Genomic DNA, 24,914 nt, shown 5'->3' on the forward strand with positions numbered 1-24,914 from the left:
GTCGCCGCTGGCTCGGCCCGGGCCGGGCCGGGCCGTCCCCGTCCCCAAACAGCGGCGGAACGAGAGCGCGGGCGGTGCCGGCCGAGCCGCCACAGCTCCACAGCTCCACGCCGCCGTTCCCGAGTCCGCGCCGCCGCCCCGCGCCATGGAGATCGAGCTGCCGCCCGCCGCACAGGTGAGGGCGCCGCGGGCACCGGGCGGGAACCGGGGCTGCGCGCCCCCGGCTCCCCCTCCCTCTTGTCCCGGCCGTTGGGGCGGGGCGGGCCGGGCGGTCACGAGGCCGGCGGGGCACGTGGTGCCGCCCCGCCCCGGGGGCAGCGCTGAGTCACGGCGGGGGCCGGGCCCCGCCCCCTCGGTACTTTCCCCGTCTCCCGGGCGGGGGGTGCTTCCCTGCCCGCTGCGCAGTTCGGGGCCAGGTCAGTCCGTGGCGAGGGGGGAGCTCGGCCCGGCCCGGCCCCGCCCCGAATACTTGTCCGGTTCCTTCTTGAGGGCCTCCCGCTGTCACGCGGCCTCAGTGGGGGCAGTTGCACAACCGCGTGTTGCCCGTGTCGGGTCGTGGGGTGCGGGGCGAGAAGGGCGCGGGGAGGGTGTGATTCTGTGAGGGGCCGTGGGGGCCGCGATGGAAGGGACCCCGCATCACTTCAGCGTCCTCCTCGGTGTGGGCCGGGGCGACTCTTGTGTCTCCTCCTGTGGGGCCACCTGTCCGCGTTGTGCTGCTCGAGCCCCACAGCCGCGGGTTGTGTCAGATCTGTACTGTAAAGGCGCTGTGTCTTTAGGTAGCTAATGGATTATCTTTTATTGGTTAAATGGAATGCTGGATGGGATTCATTTGGGATGTTGTCTATTACTAATGACACAGGTATCAAAACTGCTGAGGAAAAACGCTCTGGAACGTGAGTCAAAGTGTTTCAAGTCAAGTTCACAAAAGCATTATGTACCCATAATTGTTTACTGCTTCAGTAAGCTGAAAGGTGCTGAAATGGCTGGGCCTGGTGCTTCTAGCCTTGTCAGACAACATGACAAACTCATCAGCTCTCACTAAGCACTGAGCCTTGTGAGAAGGTGAGCAAGATTACTTTCTCATGTAGTGTTTGCACTGAACACTAAAAGTGAAGGCCAGTGTAACCATGTACTTGAGTATCTGCTCAGTGCGTGGGTTTTTCTACCTAGAAAAGAGTTTCTAGTTACATTAGAGGTATCTCTTTAGTCTGTAGGGCTTTACACAGGTATCACATGTCTGTTTTTGTGACGTACTACATAAGGTTGTCTAGTGAATGTCTGTTCCATAATGGGCTGTTCTTTCCATACGACACCGATCATGCAGGAAGTGACAAATGAGTGCACCGCTCAGGCCTGACAACAGGCCTTTGATGTGTTTTTTAGCTCAATAACTGTTAAGCATAAGTGTCTGTAGATAGATTAAGATATCTGTATGGATACCTATTTGTCCATCTATATATGTGGATACGTTTCGGTATCAGAAAACATCTATGTTTTTTGTTGGTCTCTCAGAAGGAACTGAAGGCTGAAGGAGCTGGGTGGTTCAGTGTGGAGAAGGGGAGGCTGAGGGGAGGTCTCACTGCTCCGTACAGCCGCCTGAAAGGTGGTTGCAGTGATAAAGGTGCTGGTCTTCTCTATCAGGTGACAAGAGATAGGATGTGAGGAAACTGCCTCAAGTGGCACTGAAGGAGGCTTAGATTGAATATCAAGAGCATGGAAGGGGTGGTTAGGCATTGGAACAAGCTGCTTGGGGAGGCAGTAGAGTTGCCATTGCTGGAGTTATTTAACAGACCTGTGGATGTGGTTTGGCAATGGACTTTGTGATGTTAGGTGAATGGTTGGACTTGGTCTTAGAGCAATCTTAATGATTCCATGACTCCTAAAATTACAGAGAAGAGTGGTGGAAGTAATAAGAATACTACAAGCACTGTCTTAAGTAGAAATGCATTTTTTAGACCCTTTTAATTCTGATGTGCCTACCCTGCTTATCATGCTGCACTGAAAAATCTTTCCTCAGAACTTCAGAATATCTCTCAGTTAAACCAGTGGTAGATACAATGCAGTGCAGTACCTGTGGCTGAAAGAAATGTAGACTAATAAAAGATGACCATGAGAATCCTTTCAATGCAACAGCTAATTGGATATTTTATTATTGTAGTACATATCTATCGTATGGACGCTGTTCTGTATTTTGTATTTAAAATGTGCTGGGAATTTACATTGCATGAGAAGTTGTTTGAAATACAAGGAGTTGGTTGCATTTGAAAATGGGACTTGAAGAAGCTTGCGGTTAGAACTCAAAGTAGGAGAGCACTTTGGCTTTGGAAGTTGGGGTTTTTGTTTTTGGTTGTTTTTTTGTTTGTTTGGTTTTTTTTTTTTTTTTGGAAAAATATGTGGAAGAGACCAAACTGGGACAAAATAGAACATTCAGTATAAGCAGAGAGCAGCTGGATCATCTCGTGCTTTAAAGAACTTGAGACATTTTTATAGGAGTGTGTGGGTGGTTGGGAAGCTTTGTGTATGTTTCCCACCAGAGTTCATGAGCTAGAATAAAATTTGGCTCTCTGTCCATTACTTTTTTCTTTCTTAAACCGAAAAAAGCAAAGAGAGTATAGCACTTATCCTAAATGACAATACAGAAGGTTATGTATCACCATGACAGCCAAGATCACTGTTAAAATTATCAGATTATTATTAGCTATTCTTGCCCCTGAATACTTCAGTTCTTATAGGTTTTTTCCTCTTTGTCTTGAATTTGCAGAGCGAAATGCTGTGTGCTCCTTTCATGATCCTGGCTGAAATTAATATAGCAATGGCACGTTGAGCATTCTTTAATATTGAAGAAGTCTCTGATACTTCTGTTTAGTATGCTGGAGTTCATGAGATCACCAGAAGTGGAAGGGGCTAAATAAGTTATCTGTTCTTCCATTTCCCCTGTCAAGTCTTTCATATATTTTTTCCTTTTGGTAGTTGCCGAATTTTGTTAGATCTGGTCCTCCAGAAGAAACAACAAACCCCAAAACAGCAAAACCTGCCACAGTTTGTTGCTGGAAAATGTTTAGAATCCATTGAGTTTTTCTAAAGGAGAATGAAAAAGCATTGACTGCATGTCCAGGAAAAGGTCAGTTTACATGAGGCAGAAGGAAAGAATTTCTATCTTTTATAGACTTTCTATACAAAGTCCAGATGAGAAGAGTAGATGACACCAGCTGAGCCCATGCTTTTAAAGCCAGGTGTGTCCTTCATTGAAAAGAAGGAACTTTTTTATTTTCTATCTAGAACATTGCTTATTTCTTTTTTCTAGGAAATTAATAAAGATAAGCTGTAAGATGACTAAACCATTCATGAAAATTAGGCTAATTTGTGAGAGTGTGATGTATTTGCAGTAATTGTGCTGGCTGAGGTTAGTGCAGAACAAGTCCAGGCAGGAACCTGTTGGCATGAATTAAATATTAATCCTCTGCTACTGTGTTTGAATTCCAGCCAGGCAAAAAGCCCTCCAGAGTCCCCAGGTTAATCACCTAGTTAAAGTTTGTTTTGGCTTCCGTCTCATTCCAACCCTAAGTAATCCATTATTCTAATAAAATACATTCCTAGTGAACTTAAAGCAGTTTCAGGTGTGTTCAGTTTTCTGCTACGGGGCATTATATCCAAGCAGGACTTTGTGCCACAGAATTCGATCTCAGGTGAAAGGAAGAGAATACAACGCAGGGGTCAGCTAAATTCTTTTCTGTGCTAATCTAGTTTAACTGGTTTGGGGAACAATTCATCTGCCATTACGCAAGTCTTTTTACATAAACCAATGAAAAGTCTGGTAGGAGTAGTTGGAAGTCATGACTTTAAGGCTGTTTTATCCAAAGATGACTGATATACAGCAGTAAACTGAAATTCGTTCTGGGTTGCTCAACAGTAATGGCTTTATGGTGTATTTGTTTGTTAAGGTAAACTATTAAAGCATCCATTAAGAAATGAAGCCAGCAAAATTATCAGTAGTGTATAAAACTGCTAAAACACGAAAGCTTTATTTGAAATAGATGCAGGTGAGCCATAGGATCATGGAATGGTTTGGGTAAGAAGGGAAAATTTCAGTTCATCCAATTCCAGCCTGATTCCAGAGGCAGGGACACCTCCCACCAGCCCAGGCTGCCCAAAGCTCCATCCCTCTCAGCCTTGAGCACTGCCAGGAATGGGACATCCACAGCTCCCCTGGGTGTGTAATTCAAGTAAAGATAGTAAAGTCTCTCAGAACCAGAATTGGCACTGTTAATTGAAATAAGCATTAATTTGGTTATCTGAGAAATGTGTAAGGCGTGGTAAGGGTAAAAAATATATATATTTAATTATTTGAATCCTTTGGAAAAGAGGATTTCTCTTCATTTTGTGGAGCCTCTTCTATTTCCCATCTTCAGCCTTTTTTGGTAAAATACTTGCTCAGTTCTCTCTGGCCAATGCTGACTTTTGTATGGACGTGCTACGTGTCTGTACATGGATTTTGTGTCTGACCGCTAATTTCTACTGTAATGTTCACTTTTAAAGGGTTAATTCAAGTATTTTGATGCACTGATCATGGAGATGTTGGAAAGCTTATAAGGGTTAATAACTGCGTTAATAACTCATAGTATATGGTATAGTTAGTGTTTTTTGTCAGCTCTATTGGTAATCCCCAGAGCAAGTACTGGTTGGCAACGCTGTAGTAAAATGGGTTTAACTTTAAAAAAACAAAAGACTCTTTTCTCTCCCCCCTTCAAAAAAAACCAAACCTTAAATGGGTACGTTTTATATATCTGGTTGAAGTTTTACATTAGCTCGGTTCGGATTTCTGACTTTGACCTGATTACCTGCAGCTTTGATACTGAGGAGAAGGATTATAAAATAATGTTTATTTTTAGTTCAGGAATTGTAAAAGCACTGTGACTGTAAATGCTTCTCATCTTTCCAGTTAAAGTAGTTTCAAGGACTATTTTTTTGTTGTTGTTGCTGTTACTTTACTGAGATAGTTGAGACCTCCCACCCTTATAATTGTCCTGTGCAGTATTAAGACTTTTAATGTAAGTTCTGTGGTATTATTATGAGCAATGAAATTAACAGAGGAGAAAAAGAGAAGAAACTTCTTTTAAGTTTGGTGTTGCAGCAACAAGTTATGTAAGATCAGTTTGAGACGGGCACTTTCAAACCTTTTAAGGAAGTATCTTTTGTATGGCTATGGAACATAAAGATATCAATTTTCCCTCCCTTGCCTTCACCTCTGCCTTGCAGTATCTAAGTTTTATTGTTGTTTGCTGTATTGGTATTACATGCTGTCTTTGGTAAGTATGGAAAAAATCACTTCTGGAGACTGCTTGCAAAACAGAGTTTGCATGCTTGGAAAATTGACTCAGGAGGAGCTTGGTCGATAGTTTGCCTTTAAGTAGAAGTTTGTTTTATGATTAAGGGTGTGCCTGTTTGCTGTGTTGGAAGTTCGTGCCCGCAAAATGTTGAAGCAGCTACTTTTCTACAACAGAGTTTTATGAAAAGCTGCTCTGACTTTGATTTGCTTCCTGCTTGGGTCATCATGGCTGTTTAGCCGTAAGGAGCTAAGGCAGAAGGATCCAGGAGGGGAGTGTTGCTTGTTTGAACCCTGGGAGTAGCATTGGTACCACCCCACTTTATTGTTATAGTTGAGAGTGGAGCGACTCCTGCATTGCTTTGGCTGTGTGAAGGTCCCTGCTGGGGTTCACCAGCAGCACATGGTTGATGCCACTGGTGAAATGGCTGGTGAAATGGCTGGTCTTTGTCTGCTCCATAGCCGGTGTTCGCTTCAGTGTCACCTGGGTGCTTGGTCGCTTCTTTCTGTCTTCAGGAGTTGCTTCCTTGAGTTAAGTCCTGTTGGGTAAGAAGGCTGAGCTCTGTCTTAGAGCAGGGTATTTCCAGTTTGATTGCGTGCACAGTGCTGCCAGATGCATGCCCTGCAGTCAGTTGGGCAATAAAGTGGTGGGTGAAAGAGGCTGGTGGGGCTGGGCTTTGGAGTCTGGAGCAGCTCAGCTGGGTAACAGCTTTTCAGGAGCTTCATCACTGGGAGGAGAACGCAGACCTTCATGGTAGAGAGGTCAGTCAAGGTATCTGGGTGCGCATCCTAGCTCATTATATTAGCACTTGTCTTTACCAGTATTGCAGAAGCAGTGACCGATACGCTCCAGTGCAGATGATGGAGTCACTAAGTGTCCTTGGAACAAATGTGCTGTAGATACTGGTGCAGTCTTCTGTGATTTATTTGACATGAGGTACATGGACGTATTTTCTCAAAGCTGTTCTACATCGTTGAATTATATTGACACATTCTTTTTTTTCTAGTGTAGCTGGGCCTTGAGCAGGTCTGTGTGTCAGCTGAGGGATTTTTGGGACATTGTCCCACTGATCCTTAAAAAAAATAAATCAAACTTGAGACTTCTGAAGTAGGATTGAGGATGAAAATGAAATACAGAAGCAAAATGGTAACTCCAAATTGTTTATACTGATTTCCTTGTCTATGGAAATGCACATCATGTTTAGGTGTCTCTTACCTGTGAATGCTGAACCACAGCAACTTCTGATACTCTGATACTACTTTGTTTGGGGCATTTGAACTAGAACATGATAGAAGTAGTGGTTAATTGTTCCACTACTGCCACTTGTTGTGACCCAGTGGACTTGTAGCACTTAGGAATGTTTTCCAGCGTGATTTGTAATCTTTTTTTGCTCACTTTAAGAATGCAGTCAGTGTGTACCACTTGGGAGTCCTTGTCATGCAGTAACTGGTGTGAGCATCTCTAGGTATCACGTATTTTAAACTCTGAAAATCTTAAATTCTGATAATTTGTCTATTACTAAGGCTGGAGCAGTATAATAGTTTTGAATTCAAACTTCAGCTTGAGATGGGAGGTTTTGGTAAGTTGTGCTTGTATGTGGCAGAGGTGATGAACAAGGCCTTACGAAACGTGTGTGGTAATAACAGGATTAATCCTTGATATCTGACTTTGTGAGTAGTGATTTATCCTAATGAGATATCGGTCTCTCATTGCCTAAATTAATTGTAGCATAGAGAAATTGTAGTCTTGCAGTTTTTACTTGCATTTTGCTATAGTCTGATTATCCAGGTATTTACTGAGGCATGAGCAAGTGAAGTCTGTTGGTCAAAGACTAAGAACTACTCAAGACCCAAAGCTGACACTTACTTTGGCATTCCATATTTTGTTGTTTTTGTGGTCTTTTTTTCTTTCCCCGAGTGATCAGCAATTCGTTATTTTTCCCTTTTGCTAACAAATTGGTTTTAATTGTGTCTGGAAAGCAGTTGAATTTTCTGTACTGTCTTCTGTTGGAAAAAGTCAGCTGCAAATGCTGGTTTTAATGAGAGTCCACTTTAAAAAACGGAGAAAAAAAAAAAAAAAAAAGCCCCACAACTTCTTTTGCCTCACTGGGGCACTTGGCACACAAACTTTAATTTGGCAGCAGATATGCAGGGCAGTTACACTTCTGTTCTGCACTGTCCTTCAGCTGCTGATAGATAGGCTGCAGTGTGCTGGGATGTTTCACCCTGCTCTTAGAGATTAGAAGCTTTCTTCAGAGGCAGCAAGGTAAGTCTGCTTCTTCTCAACCCTTTCTGCCCTCAAATTGGGAACACTGTAAAGAATTTCCCTTTCAATTTGTTATGCCAGTTAGCCTGACTTTTACAACAAAACCCACCTGTTACTTAAATGACAGTTAGTGTAGCTCTCCCCTAAAGCCCCGGTGCAAACGGCGTGCAGAAAGAGACAAAAAAGGGTAAGCTTCCTCCTTGAACCCCCAGGTATGAGGAAGAAGGTGCTTTTTCGCAGAGCCAACAAAACAGGAGGAACAAATGGAATGAATTATGAATTTTGAACATTGTCGCTGGGGTTAATTTGCCATTGGAAGAGCTTTGCCTTGCCCCGTCACCGCCTCTTCTGCACTGAACTGGGAGCAACATGGTGGCAGAGAAGAGGAGCGGAGAGCAGAGAAAAGGTATAAAGGTATCTTTGGCACACGTTACAGGAGGCATGGAAGGACTTGTAAGGGTGATTGTGATTATACAGGTGCAAGGGAAAGGATGATTCTTAAGCTTAAAAGATTCTTAGGCTGAGAGTATGAGGACATTTTGTTTTCAAGTATTTTCTTTTACTGCACGATAAAAGACAATTTACTATGCTACTTCATTGGATATAGAATAATTAAACTTGCAATACTTTTTTGAAGGAAAAAGGAAGTTTAACTCTCTTCCTAATTCCCTGGGCAACCTGTCATCTTTATCAGCGTTCAGCATTTCCCTTTCAGAAGCTGCAGTGGAATACCTTATCAAGCTGCACCTTGTGGCTGTGGGAGATAAAATGTTGCAGCTCTAGAAAATGTCTGAAATGCTCTGTGTTGCCCTGCAAATGGTTCGTGCAGAGCACTGAACCAGCATGTGCTAAAGTTTTTAACTAAGTTAACATTTTTCAGGCCACATATTTACATAATAAGTGTCCAAGAGATCAGTTCTGTGGTTTTTTTCTTCAGATAACAGATATGCAGTTATTAACTAAAAATAAATGTTTAACAGACTGTGGTGAGTGCCTTTGGTTTTAAAATGTCTTGGTTTTCCGTGTTTTTTCTGCAAGCTGAATACCCTTGTCCTGTGCCTTCCTTCCCCTCAAGTATTTAATGCTTGCTTGCTTATGGGTGGATAAATGTATCAATGTGTTCATTATTTATGGCAAACAATCTTGTTTTGGTCATCATTGCTGCTGATGGAGCGTACAAGGAAAAATGTGTCAGAGATTGGCCTGTACCTTGTTTTTCAGGTACATCTGTCTATTTAGTCATGAGGCTGAAGGAGGCAGCCCTATTATAACCATCTGTACAGGCTGTGAGCCAGGGAACTGTTGATCTGGGTGGAAGGACAGAAGATTATCAGTGGCTGAGTTTGGAAATGGTGGTGTTCTTTTAAGGGCACAAAGAATTATTGTGTTTACAGAATTTGGTGAGAGTTGTAAAGCCATTTACCTACAGTCGTTCACATCTTGGAAGATGAATTGGCTCATTTTGCTCTCAGAGTTTGTAATTTGAGGACTACACGTGACTTTAAAAAGCGAGCGGTAGATTGCACAATGCAGATAGCTTCACTTTCTTATATGGTGTTGTTCAGTTCCTCAGTGGATTTACTATTTTTTCAGCAGAAGCTGTTATGTCCATATAAATGATAAATAGGCGCACAGACACCTGACATGTTGGTCCTTCTTGACCTTTCTTGTTTCAGTTGCTTAACTGTGTAGGACTGACGAGTTGAAGAGTTTCCCGAAACATTCCTGGGGATTAATGATTTTTAGAGATTGCCTTTTGCTGATAGGTTTGTGAATTACAGTACTTAAGAAAATGAGCAACTAAAATCTATCCTTGCCTTATTGTATTGAGAAACAGCTTCCATCATGTATCTGTGTGTGGCTGAAGGAAGGAAAGTAGCTGTACAAACTCCCTTTGTAGGAAGGTAACAATGATTTCTATGATGCCTCATCTAAATCTAGAGAGTGCATTTTGGTCAGCAGTACGCAGCTGAGCTGTGTTTTATTTACTGAATTTTTTCTGTAGTATGTCATTAGTGAAGGTTGAGCCTGGTGTCAAATAAACCATGTAACCATGAATTACTTCTCTGGAAGGAAAACGTGCCGTGCTAGGCATGCATCCTCAAATCTGTTAAGATCTTGTGTCCAGTGATGAGTGGCTGGATAGCAGTGTATTTGGGCCCTTTCTGTTGTGGTGTTAATACCCCTATAGAAACATTCAAGAAGAAGAAGGGGTGGAGGGGGTGGGGATGAAGGAAAATGAGCTACGGTGAACTTTTCTCTCTCTTCATCATTTGCTTAAGGGTTATTAGAAGTACATGGTTGTCATCTAATTTCTGTAATACTCTGTTACATTGAACAGTACTCATTTCTTTATTCACAGCATGCACTGGTGCTAAATGCACAGCATTTGTTATCTGCATAAATCATGTAAGTGAAAAGTACACATTAATTGCAAGACTCCAATCCACAAAGGTATTTAACACCTGTGTTCCACCGAGGTCTATGGGAGGTAGGCAGTGAAGCTGCCAGATGTGAGCCACAGCACACAGAACACAGCACAGCTGGCCACCACTGGAGCAAGGGTTGTGTTCCCCAAAATGTAACCATGTAGTTGCGGAGTGTGCGTTATTGCGTGTTGATTCTGGAATTGAACAGTATAGAGAGTGGGTCTGACCAGACTTGAGTGCTGTTGAGGAGCTCTGTCGTACAAATTGAGATCACAGAAGCACTTTTCACCTTGCTCTCTGTCTCAGCTTTGTTAGTACGCATGGAGGAGGTGTTGTAGTGCAGCCTTATGGAGTAGCTGTCTGTGTTGGTGAAGGAGGGCTGATGGATTTGTGTTGGCACTGCAGTTAGTGAACCTCTGTGCTTTTCGAGCCCACAAAGACATTGCAAGTGCTTGCCCTTGTAGTTTGGCTAATGAAAAACAACAAGAGTTGTTTGTGAGATCAGTGGATAGGAGCTTGGTGAGACATGCTTCTTATAACACCAGAACATACAGTTTCTGTATCCAGGTTGTCACGTAGCTGTAGTAACCCATCTGGTGCTTGTCCCTATAGCTTGGCCAGCCATTAGCAAAATGACAGCTAAATGGAGGCCTACCAGTGAGATCTCATTGGAGTGAAAACTTAACACTCAAGAGTTTAAATAATCTTTGAGTGTATTTTGATCCGGAGCAGATGCTCTCTGTTTTCATGTTTGGCTTGAAAATACTTTTTAGAAAAGCATAATCCTAGTGAAATCAAAATAGCGGCTAAAAGGTTATAACCCAAGGTTAACACAACCTAATAAATGTTATTTACAGTTTTATTATGTTCTTTACTCTGTGTACATCTTTTCTTCCTGACTTGTTTCAATGGTCATAAGAGTGTGCTATAATTTGTCTGGATGGTGCTTCCCAGATGACTGAGCCATTATTATAAACAAATCCTCTCCTAGATAAACTAATGAGTAGTCTGTAGCAGTGTCCACACATTGTATGTGCCTGGCTGGGCTCAGCAGAATAGCCTGAAGGTAATCATTTAGCAGGTAATTGTTTCCCAACTACTGTAGGTTCCCTACATAAAATGAACTGGGCAACAAAGGCTTCAGCGTTCCTCTGTCTGAGAGACCAGCAATACTTTCAGATAAAAATATGCAACTTTTACATTGAAATTTTAACCTGAGAGACAAAAAGCAAAGCTCTTATTGAGACCAGTATTTCCTGAAGCGAAATAGACTTCTGACTGCTGTTTGAATGCCTTTCAAAATGGAGTAACACAGTGCAACACACGGCGATTAGACAGCAGCAGCGAGAAGTTAAGCCACAACAGAATCGCTCAGTTTACTTGCTGGGGCAGCAGGGCAGAGTTTTGTTGGTGGATCAAACATGTAAAAACAAATACACGGCCTAGCCCACTCTTTTATAAAACAATCCCGTGTTTTTTGCCTGCCTTCCAATTTCATTATGCAACTTATGCAATGGATTGTAACTTGTATACATGCTCACTTTGTGTGCTTATTGACTTAATCATTTTGTAATGCTGCTGATGAAAGAGTAAAGAAATAGCAAGTAAATGACTGTTAAACTGAAAGAGGGATTCAGAATTTCAACAGAAGGGACCACAACACTTGTGTACCTGCCAAATATACTGTGGGAAAGTAACGTTTAGATTAACATAATATAATTATGACATAAAGGGGAAAAGGGAAGAATGGAAGCCATCAAACTAAAATGGCAAAGCAATGAAAATATCTAAGATGCATTGCTTTTCATGGTGATGTTCTGGTAAGCAGGCTGGGATTCCAAGAGATATAGGATGAGGCATGAAGAAGTTTTTAGTCAGGTTAGTGCTTATAAATATGGGCATTGTTAGATTTGTAAAGCAAAGTTTGTTGTCATTGGCTTTCAGCAGTAGACTTCACTCTGTCTTTTCCTTTAGGCTAGGGCAGAAATAGGGAATAGAATACAAGTCAGAATGGGCCACAAGTGCTAGAGAATGGCACTGAAAAATAAAATACCATACAAAGAAAGTAAGTCGTGATGTCAGGTTTAAGACTGTTTGCATAGTGCAAGCCATGCAAATGAGATAGTGCTGTTGAGATGGTTTTTTTTACTGAATTTTTTTTTAAGTTGTTGAGGGGCAGTTTGGCCCCTGGTAATCATGTACTATATATTAAACTCAATTTATATATTGCCGCTTTCCAAAAATTGATTTAACAATTCAGAAAAGCACAGCTGCTTCTGAAGGTTGTGAGAGGGTCTGTGCTGAGTGGCATGGAGGTGGAGACGGATTGATTTTGCAGAAAAAGAGAAAGCTATTGTCAGGGTAAAGCAGTTATCTGCCATTTGTGTCCCTTCTTTTCCTTCTCTTTGCTATGTGTAATTGATTGTTTCTTTTCACTTGCAGTGGTCTTGCTCTAGTGCAGACATGCCAGCATTAGGAGTTTGCAGCTTTGGGGGTTGGAATGAAGGTAGGCCTGCACATGCATGACCGTGAACATCCTAAAACATCTGTTCTTTACTGCAGTTACATTCTTGTTCATTTTATACTCTTCAGGCTTGACGAAAGCTGTATTTTCACTCCTGGAGAATATGTGGGATATAGCTTGTTCCTGACAGTTTGGAAAGCTTGCTTACCATAGCATTTATCATATGGGAAAACCATCAGAGCAAAACCAGATCTTACAGTCATAGCCTTTGTTGGTAGCATTCCTAGAAGGTGCCAGGTCAGGTGAAGTACAAAAATTGTTTGCTTCTCAGGGGAGTTACTTCTGTTCTGGTAGGGGCAGTGCGATGGGCTGTATGTCCTGAACTGCACTTGCAGAGGAAGACTCATTGCAGCCAGTCACTGCTTGTCCCACTCCTTGCTAGAAGAATCACAACATTCATGGAAACTTTCTTAAGAATGCTGGGCAGTGCAGCCAAGTAGTTTTTAAACTGATTTGATTTTTAAGAGTAGATTCTGACAATTTGGCATTATTAGGTGAGCCTGCTCAAATACAGTGGGAGCGACAGTCTGAAATATGAGATGTATGTTAGAAGAAGACAGAGGCTAAACACTTCTAGCTAATGAAATACCAGAACTTCACTTCCTGTCCTGGCAAAACATTCTAGAGATTTCTTTCTTGAGTAAGAAATTAAATTTGCTTACAAATATTTATGTTTCAAAGACTGAGCTTATTTCATATGTCTCTGTTGGGGCAGAGGAATGTCCTGAGGAACATGGCCAGCATTTTTTAGCTGGCTTATTTATATAGACAAGGAGTGGAAATTCTCTCACGGCATTTGTTCTGTAAAGCTTTATCTTTCCAATCCTTTTAAAGTCTTTTTTTTTTTCTTTTTCTTTTTTTTTTTTTTCCAGGTAAGCCAGCCTTCTGTGTCTTAAAGAGGCTGTTGACCAAGATATCAGGTAGTCATATATTAATTAGGGTCAGTAAGAGCAAATGAGCATCGTGAAGCTGAAGTAGGTAGTGTCCAAGCAGTGTTGATCAAACGTCAGGCACACCAGTAGTGGTACAGGTATGAGAGACACAGAAAGGACCATCCACCCAAGTGCATAGTTTTTACTTTACTGCCTGGAGGAAGGTCTTGGTGAAAGCTGTGGGACAGCAGGCAGCTCCACAGGGTGGTTGGGGCCTTGACCTTGAGGATCCATGAATTCACGGGTTTTTTTTGCCTTGTGGCTTTGTTTGAGAGCTGCCTGTTCCACTGCATTTCCAAATCCTAAACCGAGATATCTAAAATTGAAATTGAGCCTCTCTGCCTTCCAGCATAAATAGCACATGACGTTATCTTTTCCCTGTTCTTAAGTGCTGCTCTTCTCTCAGTTTGTTCAGTTCTCAAATTCTGTTCTTCATATTTCCAGTTGTAAGGCACTGAAAATTGTGGCCCAGCTTTCAGATCTCATTGTATGTTTGTCAAAAGTAGTGGGGCTGGGATAATTTTATCTGCTTTCTGTGCTTTCCCTGAAGCAAGGGGCTTAGGTGTCTGTGATCGTTTTCGCTCTGTAATTGACTTGCAATTAGGTAAGTATCTTACCTCGATAGAGAATTCCAGTATGGAAGATCTGGAATACTGAAAACAAATCCTTAATTATGGTGATTTCAGAAATCGTATGAAAAAAATCAAATGATTTAAAAATCATGCTTGAATAAAATCATTTCCTCTTGTGGATGATGAAGGGAAGATGTTCAGCTGTTGTTCCCACTGCTTCTCTTAAGTGGTAAGAATGTTTCCAGTTCCTCTTAGTCTTGCTGTATTATTTAGTCTCCTTCCTTTCATTCTTGTCCAGGAATATTTGAAGACCTTGATCTTTACTTCCTGTGTGGTACTTTGAATACAACAAAAATGTGAGGTGCTTTTTGTTCATTCCTTTCCCTTCCTGGAAAGCAAATGGGGGATGAGTGATGCTTTTCCAAGTTCTTTCTGTAAATAAGTTACAGACAGGAGTGCTTTTTTTTACCTCTTGTGGGGTTGTTTTCTGCCCTCTCTGCTGGATTTATTCACCCTGGTGTATGGAATACTTGGTCTTCTTTGAGGTAAATTCTAATGGATTGAGGGAAACCAAAGAGCCGTGACATGGAAGGATGAGCATTCTGTGGAAACTAGGGAAGTCATTCTATGAAATAACACAAAACCTGGGTCTTTTCCCTTTGTTTACCCAACTGAAGTGTGTTCGCTTAGGAGCGATAAGAGTTAATTGTCAAACTTTACAATGTAGTGGGAGATTTTCTCATAAAACGTATAACAGACTCTGCCCAGATGGCAAATGCTGATATGTAAATCTAAAACATGAAAATTTCCATTGGGGGCCAGATGGTGGCTTAATGTGAATTGTTTAACATTTATGTGTATCTTATCAAAACTGCCTTTATAAGTCCAGACTAAGCTGTCAGTATGGTGGGGAGAGCATATCACTAAATGAACAGAAACGCAAATGATGAGTGCAAGGCACCTCTTGCTTACGTGGATGATGGGAAAGCAAACCTTGTCCTTCTCTGCTGGGAAGTGCCCCATTCTTGGAGATAAGACATTCAAGGCTGAGTTGGAGGGGACCTGTGAAGCACTGTGTAGTGGTTGGTAACCTTGTCCATGGCAGGGGGTGGAGGCACAATGATCTCTAAGATAGATTCCTTCCATCCGAAGCCATTCTGTGATTACGTAGTCATGTTTTGTTTACAAAATTGTGAAGAAAATGGGAGAAATAAAATAAAACTGCTGTTCATCTTCAGAGGAAAAATACTAAAAGCATGTTATTCTTCAAGAAGTTGTAATTACTGTTATCCAATAGGTACTTTAATGTATTTCCTTTCAGAATAGACACTGGGGTTAAGAGGGAAGAGCTGAGCCCAGAGTAGGGGGAAGTGCTGCCCATGAAATCCCTCCTGCTGGCAGCTGTGTCCCTGTGCTGGGCTGGCTGCTCCAGCCTCTCACTCCTGCCAAGGCGGCCACTTCCTCTGATGCAATCCAAGAAATTACACAAGGAAGGGAGGAACAAACGGATGCCTGTGGGCTCAGTCACGAGGGCCCCTTGGAGCACTTACAGTAAGCAGGGCTGGTGCTAGGGAGGCGGGGACCGGAGCTGTGAGAAGTGCAGTGCCTGGCTGCTGCTGGTCGACCTACCACAAGGCTCCCACTACACACTATGGGTGCAGATCCTTGCTGCTGCCTCCATCCTAACCAGCCTTTTCCACCCAGAAGGTTGTGTTGAGTCATCTGAAAATTAGAGGGTGGCTGTTGCACAGGCAGAAACTGAAATACCTTTTAGTGGCTTTGGAAACAGATTGCCAAGTACATGGTCACTGTGTGGTGCTTTCATGGTGAAAGATAAAAATGCTTCGGTGATAGACGTAAGCAAGAGAGCCTGCACTCACATGTGGGTACATGTGTTTGTGTGTGTTGTCAACGAGGCTGCAAAGTAATTGGAAGTGGGAGGCTGAAAGAGCAAAATTGCAACATATTTCTATAGACTGCAATTTCTTTTTTAGTCTTTTGCTGTCCCTCATGCTGGGGCTGTGAGTCACCCCTCCATGAGTCACTGGTCAATGGTGGCTCCATTAACTTTGACCTGGGGCCTTGGCCTAATGCCTGGCACTTTTTATTTTTCTGACAAGGGCAGTATCACTGAAATCATTGGCTGAAGTTATAGATAAATGTTAAATGGCAGGTTATATTTAAATCAACATGATTGTTTGATGGTTTTAAATATTAGCTTACTGAACAGGAGAATACTTCCTCCATGTAACACGTTCATATGAAGAGTAATTATAGGAGTATAGAATTTTTCCAATCTGAAAATAGCAGTAATCTTTCCCAGTTAGGTGGTGGTTACTAAAAACAAACAAGCCTTTTCAGCTTACAGTGCCACAAGACAAATAGATTTAGAAGTTACAATAAAAAAAAAAGGCTCCTAACAGGCATCTTTGTCCAGAGCAGAGGTGCAGCACTGCTTAACAAAGCCACAGATAAGATACAGGGCTTAATGTGGGCCCTTGAGAAACAGTGACATTAAGTCGATGTTGTGCTATTCCTCAGGCAACAACCCACGCATCAGGTGTGTTCAGTTCATTCCAGTTCCACACGCAGAGCTGTGCTCCCAAAGCAGTGTGCAGCTGCAGTGGTGCCCACAGGTCCCAGCCATGCACAACACCCAAAGCTGTATGTTTTGGTGGGGATATGCTGCGTGGCATAGCCAGAAGCCTTGGTGGCTGTACGTGAGGGTTTTGCCCAAGGCAGTGTGTTTTTCTGCTTAAGGAAAAAGCATTCTGCCTTCTGTACCTCTTTTTGGATCACTTTTGTGTTTTGTGATTTAAACCGAAACCACGCAGCACTTCTGCTATTTTTGTGCAGTAATCTGCTGCAACTCGGTGAGACAAACAGCTCTGCTAATTCGCAACCTCATGCATTATACACACACAAATCTTTTGAGTAGCATCTGTGACAGTGCCTCGTAGATGAATAATTCAGAAGCGAGCCCTAAAATCCAGATCCTGCAGTTTTATCCAGAGCATATTGCAAATGCTCTGAGACTAGGAAACAGTTTAGAATCTGCTGCAGAAGGAGACAGTGAGCAGCTGGTAAACTACTGGCCCTTAATGAATCTATACTACACTGCAGCATCTCCAATTACTGCGGGACTTAATTAGTTCATTTTACCCTCCAATCTGATGAGACCGAACATTGTCTTGGGCAGCCACTGCAATTATTTCAGCTTCTTCCTTGCTGGCCATTAAAGCTGAGTTTGGTCTCTCCCAGCAAGGTATAATATATATGTCTTAGGTGTCAGAATGCCCACGTTGTGTTACACGGGTATTATATAGAACTGCCTGATTCTAAAAGAAAGTAAGCTTTTTTTTTTTAGCAACCGGTAGAAGTACATCATGTAATGTGTATGTATGAGTACAAATGGCATTGAACTGTTAATGAAGAGATTATGGTCTGCTCAGATGTGGACTCCCACTAAAGCCATTGCCGTTGTACGGAAGCAGTCATTTTGAAAGGCAGTGTGATGTGACGTGTAGGTTACTTTGCTTCGCTGCCTGAAAACACTCTTAACAGAGAAAGGAATGTTTAATTTGATATGGTGGAAAATGTAATGTACCTTGGGTGTAACTGCTCACTGAATCAATCAGCAAAGTCCTGTTCAAGTGAAATATGATGTTTATATACTCGTCGTTGTAGTAAGTTGTTGGACTCCTTTCTCAGCCAATACAACAGGATGCAAGAAAACAGCCACAAGTTGTGCCAGAGGAGGTTTGGGTCTCACACTAGGAAGAATTTATTCATGGAGAGGGTGGTTAGGCACTGGAATGGGATGCTGTCGTGGCTTTGGCAGGAACAGACTTAATTGTTGGCTGATGATTTCTGTGTGGTGTATTTTTCTTAGAGAAGAGTCCAAACTTCACCAAGAAATATTGTTTGAACAGCATCAAAATATGAAAAATTACTCAGAGCCCAATTGATTAATAAAGTTTGACAGCTCTTGATACGTGGTTTATACTCAGCTCCAAACCAGTCACACTTACAACGTCAACTGAAATTAAGCTTGGAATTACAAATTTTTAGCGATAGTCTTAATAATTTTGCCAGGCACTCCCATGATGTTGTGTGAGGTGGGGACCTCCGGCTTTGTAGCACCGTTCTGCTGATCTTAAGATTCATACTTGATGCCAGGATGGACCATAAATAGTTAAAAACGCATTTTGAGTATGGTTATTGTAGCAACTCAGACAACTCCTTGTGATGTTCTTAATCAGCTTTTACAATTTGATAAGATTATACTGAAAAAGAATTACATGGATAAACTTCTTAATTTCTGTTTTTTTTTCTTTTATATCATTTTTTGTTTGTTTGTTCATTTTTTAGTTTCTTACTGTAATGTAATATCGCTTCATGTATTCTGTGGGATAACATAGGAAAGAATACTATCTGGTTTGTGTGTTGCCTTACCAACTGCAACAAACTGCTTAGTTTCCATGACCCAGTGTGTGGGCTGCAGCAACCAAACGTTCAGTTCACACACTTCAGGAAGGTCATATGGAGACATATTTCATTTAGACAATTTTGTAGGATTAAGAGAATGAATCTCACTTACATGAGTCTACCTGTTTAACGCAGAATTTAAAAGCCTTCTTATTGTTTTAAACCAGTTCTACTGGGGAGGAGGCTTGCTTCAAAACGGCATTTCTATTACAGGACATGAACTTGATTGACATCCTTTGGAGGCAAGATATAGACCTTGGGGCAAGGCGTGAAGTTTTTGATTTTAGTCAACGACAGAAGGAGTATGAACTCGAGAAACAGAAGAAACTTGAAAAGGAAAGACAAGAGCAGCTCCAGAAAGAGCGGGAGAAAGCCTTGCTGGCTCAGCTGGTGTTAGACGAGGAGACAGGTGAATTTGTTCCAGCTCAGCCAGCTCAGCACATTCAGTCAGAAAACGCTGAACCACCAATCAATTTTTCTCAGGTAAACTCTGATTGTGTTTGTGAGTGTGTTTAAAACACTTTTTCCATCCACAGGAGGGTATAATGCTAGTGGTTGCCTAAAATGAATTTGCATTTGTTGCTGTAATGGAAGATTGTTCAGTTATTCAAAGATGCAGTAACATTTTTTCTTCACTACTTTCCTGTTTAGAGCACAGATACTTCAAAACCAGAAGAGGCCTTGTCCTTTGATGACTGCATGCAGCTCTTGGCAGAAGCATTCCCGTTTATAGACAACAATGAGGTAAGCGCTCAGTGCAGCGGTTACACGGGTTGTGTGCCAGGGGATCAGTTTCCTATTTTCTCATACCAGGATGTGTCTGCAGTGAAATATTAATTCGTGATACAATTTGAGTGCTGTCCCTAAGCCATCTGTAACTGGAATAAAGCCGTGTCGTGGGCTTGAACTAGGGCTGTATCAGGAGCAGATGGCATGGCATGGTGCTCTTGTATTCCTTGTGCTTATGGAGTCCTGCAGGCCATTTTACACTGGCTGATGGCAGTCAGGCTAGTTGCTGCAAGTAGCAGAGTTGTGCAGTTTGTTGCAGTGAGCTTAGTTCAGCTCTCTGCAGTTGGTGTATTTGGGCTGCTTTACTTTGATGTACAGACCCAGACTATTTGGCGAGTAAAAATAAGATCTTCATCACTCAGTTCATACTTTTTCCTGTTTCTGTCCTTAATGTGAAATAATGTGAAAACTCATTTCATGTGAATACTTTTTAGATTATTTCATTATATATAGTAAATGCTTTCATTAAGAAATGCCTATTTATTCTGTAGAAATGGTAAAACAGCAAAAGCGGATTTTTGCTTTGGAAGATTCTAAGTGTATGTTTGTTTGTTCAACACTCCAGGCTTCTCCATCTGCATTTCAATCACTGGTTCCCGATCAGATTGATAGTGACCCAGTCTTCATTACTTCTAATCAAACTCAGCCACCCAACTCACCTGGTATAGTTCCACTTGCTGATGCAGAGAATATGCAGAACATAGAGCAAGTCTGGGAAGAGTTATTGTCCCTTCCGGAGTTACAGGTAAAAGTTTAGTATAATAATCATCAGAACTTCATCATGTTTGACAAATGATTGTTTGCATCTGTATGCAACCTGTTACAGCACAACCATGGTGGAAATAGGAGCTGATTGGAAATAGACACTTCTGAATTATAGAACTACAGCATAAATTGTTTCTGCAGTCATTACTGTAAACGAGTTTGGTTTTTTTTCTCCTAGTATTTAAGTATTTTAAATGCAAAAGTAATCATGTAGTATTTACATAAATTTTATCTAAGAAAAGGGTTTGTATAAATAAAAATAGAATGTACAGATATATTTCTAACAACACTTGGCTCTTCTGTTTATCTCATTTAACTATTTAACTGTATATTTGTTGGTTGAAACTAATTATATAATGTACATGAACTGAGTATTTCAAGGGAACAATAGACAGCACAAAATCACTGAGTTGTACATTATAGAGGGCATCTAGTTGGTTTTTTTTTAATCTTCTCTTTCCTTTATCTAGTTTTGACTGTTTAAAAAGGGGGGAAACCCCAACAATAGTAGGAACCTTATATGGCCTGTAACTCTAATTTTTCCCCTATTATTTTTCTATATTTCAAAATTTTCTTCATTTTTCTTCATTTTTTTTCATTTTCTTAAACTTTACTACTTTGGCATGCCTAAAAGTCCCTACATAGGTAACAAGGAGGACTACCTTTGAAGAGGCAGCTGAAAAGATACTAAGAAACCAAGCCTAAATTGTCTGTTAATTCTGTATAGTGATTGAATAATCTTCTGATTGAGATAATTAAATTGAGGCTATTGTGATCTACAAAGTATGTTTGAAAGGGAATAAAAGAGCTCTCACATTCAAAGCCTTAGCTTAAGCTTTGTATGCTCTCTGGTTATATAGTCAGTGTGTGGACCCCCCTTAAGAGAAACAGAAACACTGCAGTAGTTGCTTAATTCTTTGGGGACAGCAGGAACACTTCAGCTTCAGTTAAGAAACTGCCACTTTTGGAAAGAATGTTGGTTTTGTAGCCAACGAAATCCGATCTATGTAATCATCTTAGACACTCACACTAATGTTAGCCAGCTTTCCTAGAAGCATGTGGGATGAGTTAACATTAATAAGGGTTCACACTTTTTTAATTTTTTACTTTCCAGAGAATTATATTTCTTTGCAATTCAGTGAATCCTAAAATTATCTTTGTCTTTCAAAGAAAAGAAATCATCACATAAAATTGAAGATGGCTAAAAATAGTTTGCTATGAGTTCTGAGTAAGCCTCATTCAGTAATCTTAAATTTACTGAAGTGGAGCATTACTAGCAGGGATGCTTGTGAGAAGTTCAGACCTGACAGCTCCAGAATCCCCGCTAGAATTTGGTAGAACAGGAGGGCAGTTTCCATATATCAGTGTGTTGGGATGGATCTCTTCTTTATCACCTTGCTATGAATTTGAGAGGCTTTGCTGTCGTATTCCAAATAGCTTTGTCCAGGATAAGTTGCTTCATACTCTGCTTAGATATCTGTTCTTTTTCCTAGATTGTCTCCCCATAGTGCAATTATGTTGTATTCATCTAGGTTACAGCAGTATTACAATACCCCATGTACTTGTTAATGACTAAAATTATTAATAGTTATGAATTCTATAAAAATATTTCATGATCAATTGGTCTTGTGTTGCTCAACCCCTCTCTTACGCTTCCCATGTAGTGTTTAAACATTGAAAATGACAACCTGGCTGAAGTGAGCACAATCACAAGCCCTGAAACCAAGCCAGCAGAGATGCACAACAGCTATAATTACTACAACTCATTACCCATCATGAGAAAAGATGTTAACTGTGGTCCAGATTTCCTGGAGAACATTGAGGGTCCTTTTTCCAGCATTTTGCAGCCAGAAGACAGCAGCCAGCTGAACGTCAACTCTTTAAATAACACATCAACTGTGAGCTCTGATTTCTGTGAGGATTTCTATACCAGTTTTATATGCGCAAAGGGGGACAGTGACACAGTAACGACAAACACTATCAGTCAATCACTTGCAGATATTTTAAGTGAACCTATTGATCTTTCTGATTTCCCGCTGTGGAGAGCTTTTAATGATGACTACTCAGGAACTGTACTAGAGTGTAATGATTCCGACTCTGGTATTTCACTGAATGCAAATTCTAGTATAGCATCACCTGAGAACTCTGTTGAATCATCTACCTGTGGAGATAAGACTTTGGGTTGTAGTGATTCTGAAATGGAAGACATGGACAGTTCTCCTGGAAGCGTGCCACAGAGCAATGCTAGTGTGTACTCATTGCGGTTCCCTGATCAGGTACTTCCTTCTGTGGAGCCAGGCACTCAAAAATCCAGCTTACAACGTATGAACACACCAAAGAAAGACCCTCCTGCCGGCCCAGGTCACCCTAAAGCTCCATTCACAAAAGATAAGCCTTCGGGCCGTCTTGAAGCTCATCTCACAAGAGATGAGCAAAGAGCAAAGGCTCTGCAGATCCCTTTTCCAGTGGAAAAAATCATCAATCTCCCTGTTGATGACTTTAACGAAATGATGTCTAAGGAGCAGTTCAGCGAAGCCCAGCTTGCACTTATTCGAGATATACGCAGGAGAGGCAAGAATAAAGTGGCTGCTCAAAACTGCAGAAAGAGAAAACTGGAAAATATAGTGGAACTGGAGCAAGATTTGAGTCACCTAAAAGATGAGAGGGAGAAATTGCTGAAAGAAAAAGGAGAGAATGACAAAAGCCTTCGTCAAATGAAAAAGCAATTAACCACCTTATATGTTGAGGTGTTCAGCATGCTGCGCGATGAAGATGGAAAGTCTTACTCTCCTAGTGAATACTCACTGCAGCAAACTAGAGATGGCAATATCTTCCTTGTTCCCAAAAGCAGGAAGGCAGAGACTAAACTTTGAACTGCTTGAAGAGCAGCACGGCTGGCTGGTGTTCTCCGAGTTACTATTTTTGTATCGTTAACCTAATAGCTTTTACTGTGAGGTGGAATGCAGAATTAGGTAATATTTTTCAAGTAATTCTATGCAATGATGATTTGAAAATTAATAGTAAAGTTTATGAAAGGTGCGAGTTCAAAACTAATAGTGTAATGCAGATGTATGTATGCAAATTTGTAATCTCACTTTTATAACAGGTATTTCCTTCTTTTAGCACCACTTCAACTAGTTTCCATACATGTGTAAATATTTAAAGATACCGTATTTATATACTGTTCTTATCTCCTGTTATATTCATAGATTTGATATATAAGAATAATTCTAGCCTCCTAAATGTAATTTCTTGCAATACGAACAGAATGGCTTCTTACTCTTTTGTAAAAGAAAAGAAATGCAATAGCGTTTGTTTCCGATTTTTCTTATGCATTTATAAATGCTTTATATTTAATATATGATTCTAATTTAGTGTCAAGTTGATACTCATTGTTTGATTTTTGATTCATCTTACCAGTTCATTAAACTTTTTATTATTATTATTATTATTATTTTTTACACCATAGGCATTTATTTCCCTGAAGTAGGTTATATGCTGATTCAGATACCCTCACTGGTTTTCCAAGGATAAGTCTTCATGCAACAAAATACACTTAACAAGCAGAGACATATCACACAGCATTATTAATGGTCACCATAATTTTAACTACCATTTGGAAGGATTGTGTGCCAAATTTGTTTCAGGCCTATACTATCTTAATATAATTTGTTTTGCTCTCAGAACACTATTGATAAGCTCATGATGAGATCTCCTCCAAAGGCATTAGAATCTGTTTAATTAAAAGCAGTGTCAGCATTACATATTTTTTCCAACTAATAAATTCTGTATACCTTTCACTAATTATTATTGGAATTCATTATGCATCTCTGACTGATCAGCAGCCATCTTTTGTCACTGCTGTTCTCTCTGAGGTGATGGAAAAAGATACCCCCATGGCCAAGCACTGCGCTCTGTGGAACCTGGGCTCCATTTGTTGAAAGAATGTTGTGACTTGTGAAGTTATAAGAGATGAAAAATTGGGCAAATAAATCACAGTGTTTCATTTATGCCTCCGCTGGACTCGTTGTATTTGATCATCATGGATCTTTTCATTATTATTATAGGTGTATTTTGTTACCGTGCACGCATTTGTTTAGTACACTAAGCAGTGAGCTGGTTTGCAAGTTTAGCTAGACCTACTGAATGTTTCTCTAAAATGAAGCTAATTATTTTTCTCAGTTAAAGAGCTTGTGGCTATCAACCTTGCTTCCCACGTGAATGTGTTGTGAAACTGCAAATGCAGGGGGGGCAGGGCTGATGTTCCCAAAAGAGGAAGGGTAGGGGGCTAGGACAGAAAGCCGTGGTTTCGATAAATATTTCTGTATCAGGGGATGCTGTGGAGCTTCTCCTTTTTTTCCACTCGTTCTCTGCTGTTTTCACACAGCTCCAGTGGCTCAGCAAAAACCCCCTTTCCTAAATACGAGTAACTAGTTTGGAACCAATTGTGGTGTAGCTGCCAGTTTGGATTTTCCCTGGATGCACCAAATTTCACAAGCATTTTATTGTCCAGTTGATCATAGTAATAACAGCAGTGTAATCCTTCGTTATCAGCTTTTGTTTTCATTACTCCCCAGAATTTTGTATTTACACTTTGTGAGCTGGTCATTCACCCTCTGTTATCTCATTTACAGATTCTGCATAGCAGAGGCCTTTCTGCTACCGAGTGCCAACGTATACACAGTCTCTATTGTGCTTCAGCTGAAGTGTGCTGTTAGCTAAACAGAGAAGAGCCAGGAGTAGGAAAGCAGATCTGTTCCAGCAGCTTTACCAAGGAGGTAGTTGTATTGCAGGGCTGGATGATGCTAGAAACCCTGCTCCTATGG

The 24,914-nt window shown here is 41.1% G+C and overlaps 1 protein-coding gene across 5 annotated transcripts; it reads left to right on the top strand.

The window, feature by feature from the left end:
• NFE2L2 (nuclear factor, erythroid 2 like 2) lies at positions 1–24,099 on the top strand. 5 transcript variants are annotated; one of them, XM_015868400.2, is made up of 7 exons: positions 7,454–7,589; positions 7,802–7,995; positions 12,461–12,524; positions 18,748–19,017; positions 19,186–19,278; positions 19,889–20,068; positions 21,753–24,099. In XM_015868400.2, the coding sequence occupies exons 3-7, from the start codon at positions 12,519–12,521 to the stop codon at positions 22,959–22,961; spliced, it is 1,758 nt and encodes a 585-aa protein (XP_015723886.1). In that variant the 5' UTR covers positions 7,454–7,589; positions 7,802–7,995; positions 12,461–12,518; the 3' UTR covers positions 22,962–24,099. The 5 variants fall into 5 exon arrangements, with proteins under 5 accessions (XP_015723885.1, XP_015723887.1, XP_015723889.1 ...); XM_015868401.2 differs by lacking the exons at positions 7,454–7,589; positions 7,802–7,995 and adding an exon at positions 2–175; XM_015868402.2 differs by lacking the exon at positions 12,461–12,524.
• Positions 24,100–24,914: the final 815 nt, after the last annotated feature.

The sequence above is a fragment of the Coturnix japonica genome, chromosome 7 (genome assembly GCF_001577835.2).
Source record: "Coturnix japonica isolate 7356 chromosome 7, Coturnix japonica 2.1, whole genome shotgun sequence".
Lineage (NCBI taxonomy): Eukaryota > Metazoa > Chordata > Aves > Galliformes > Phasianidae > Coturnix > Coturnix japonica.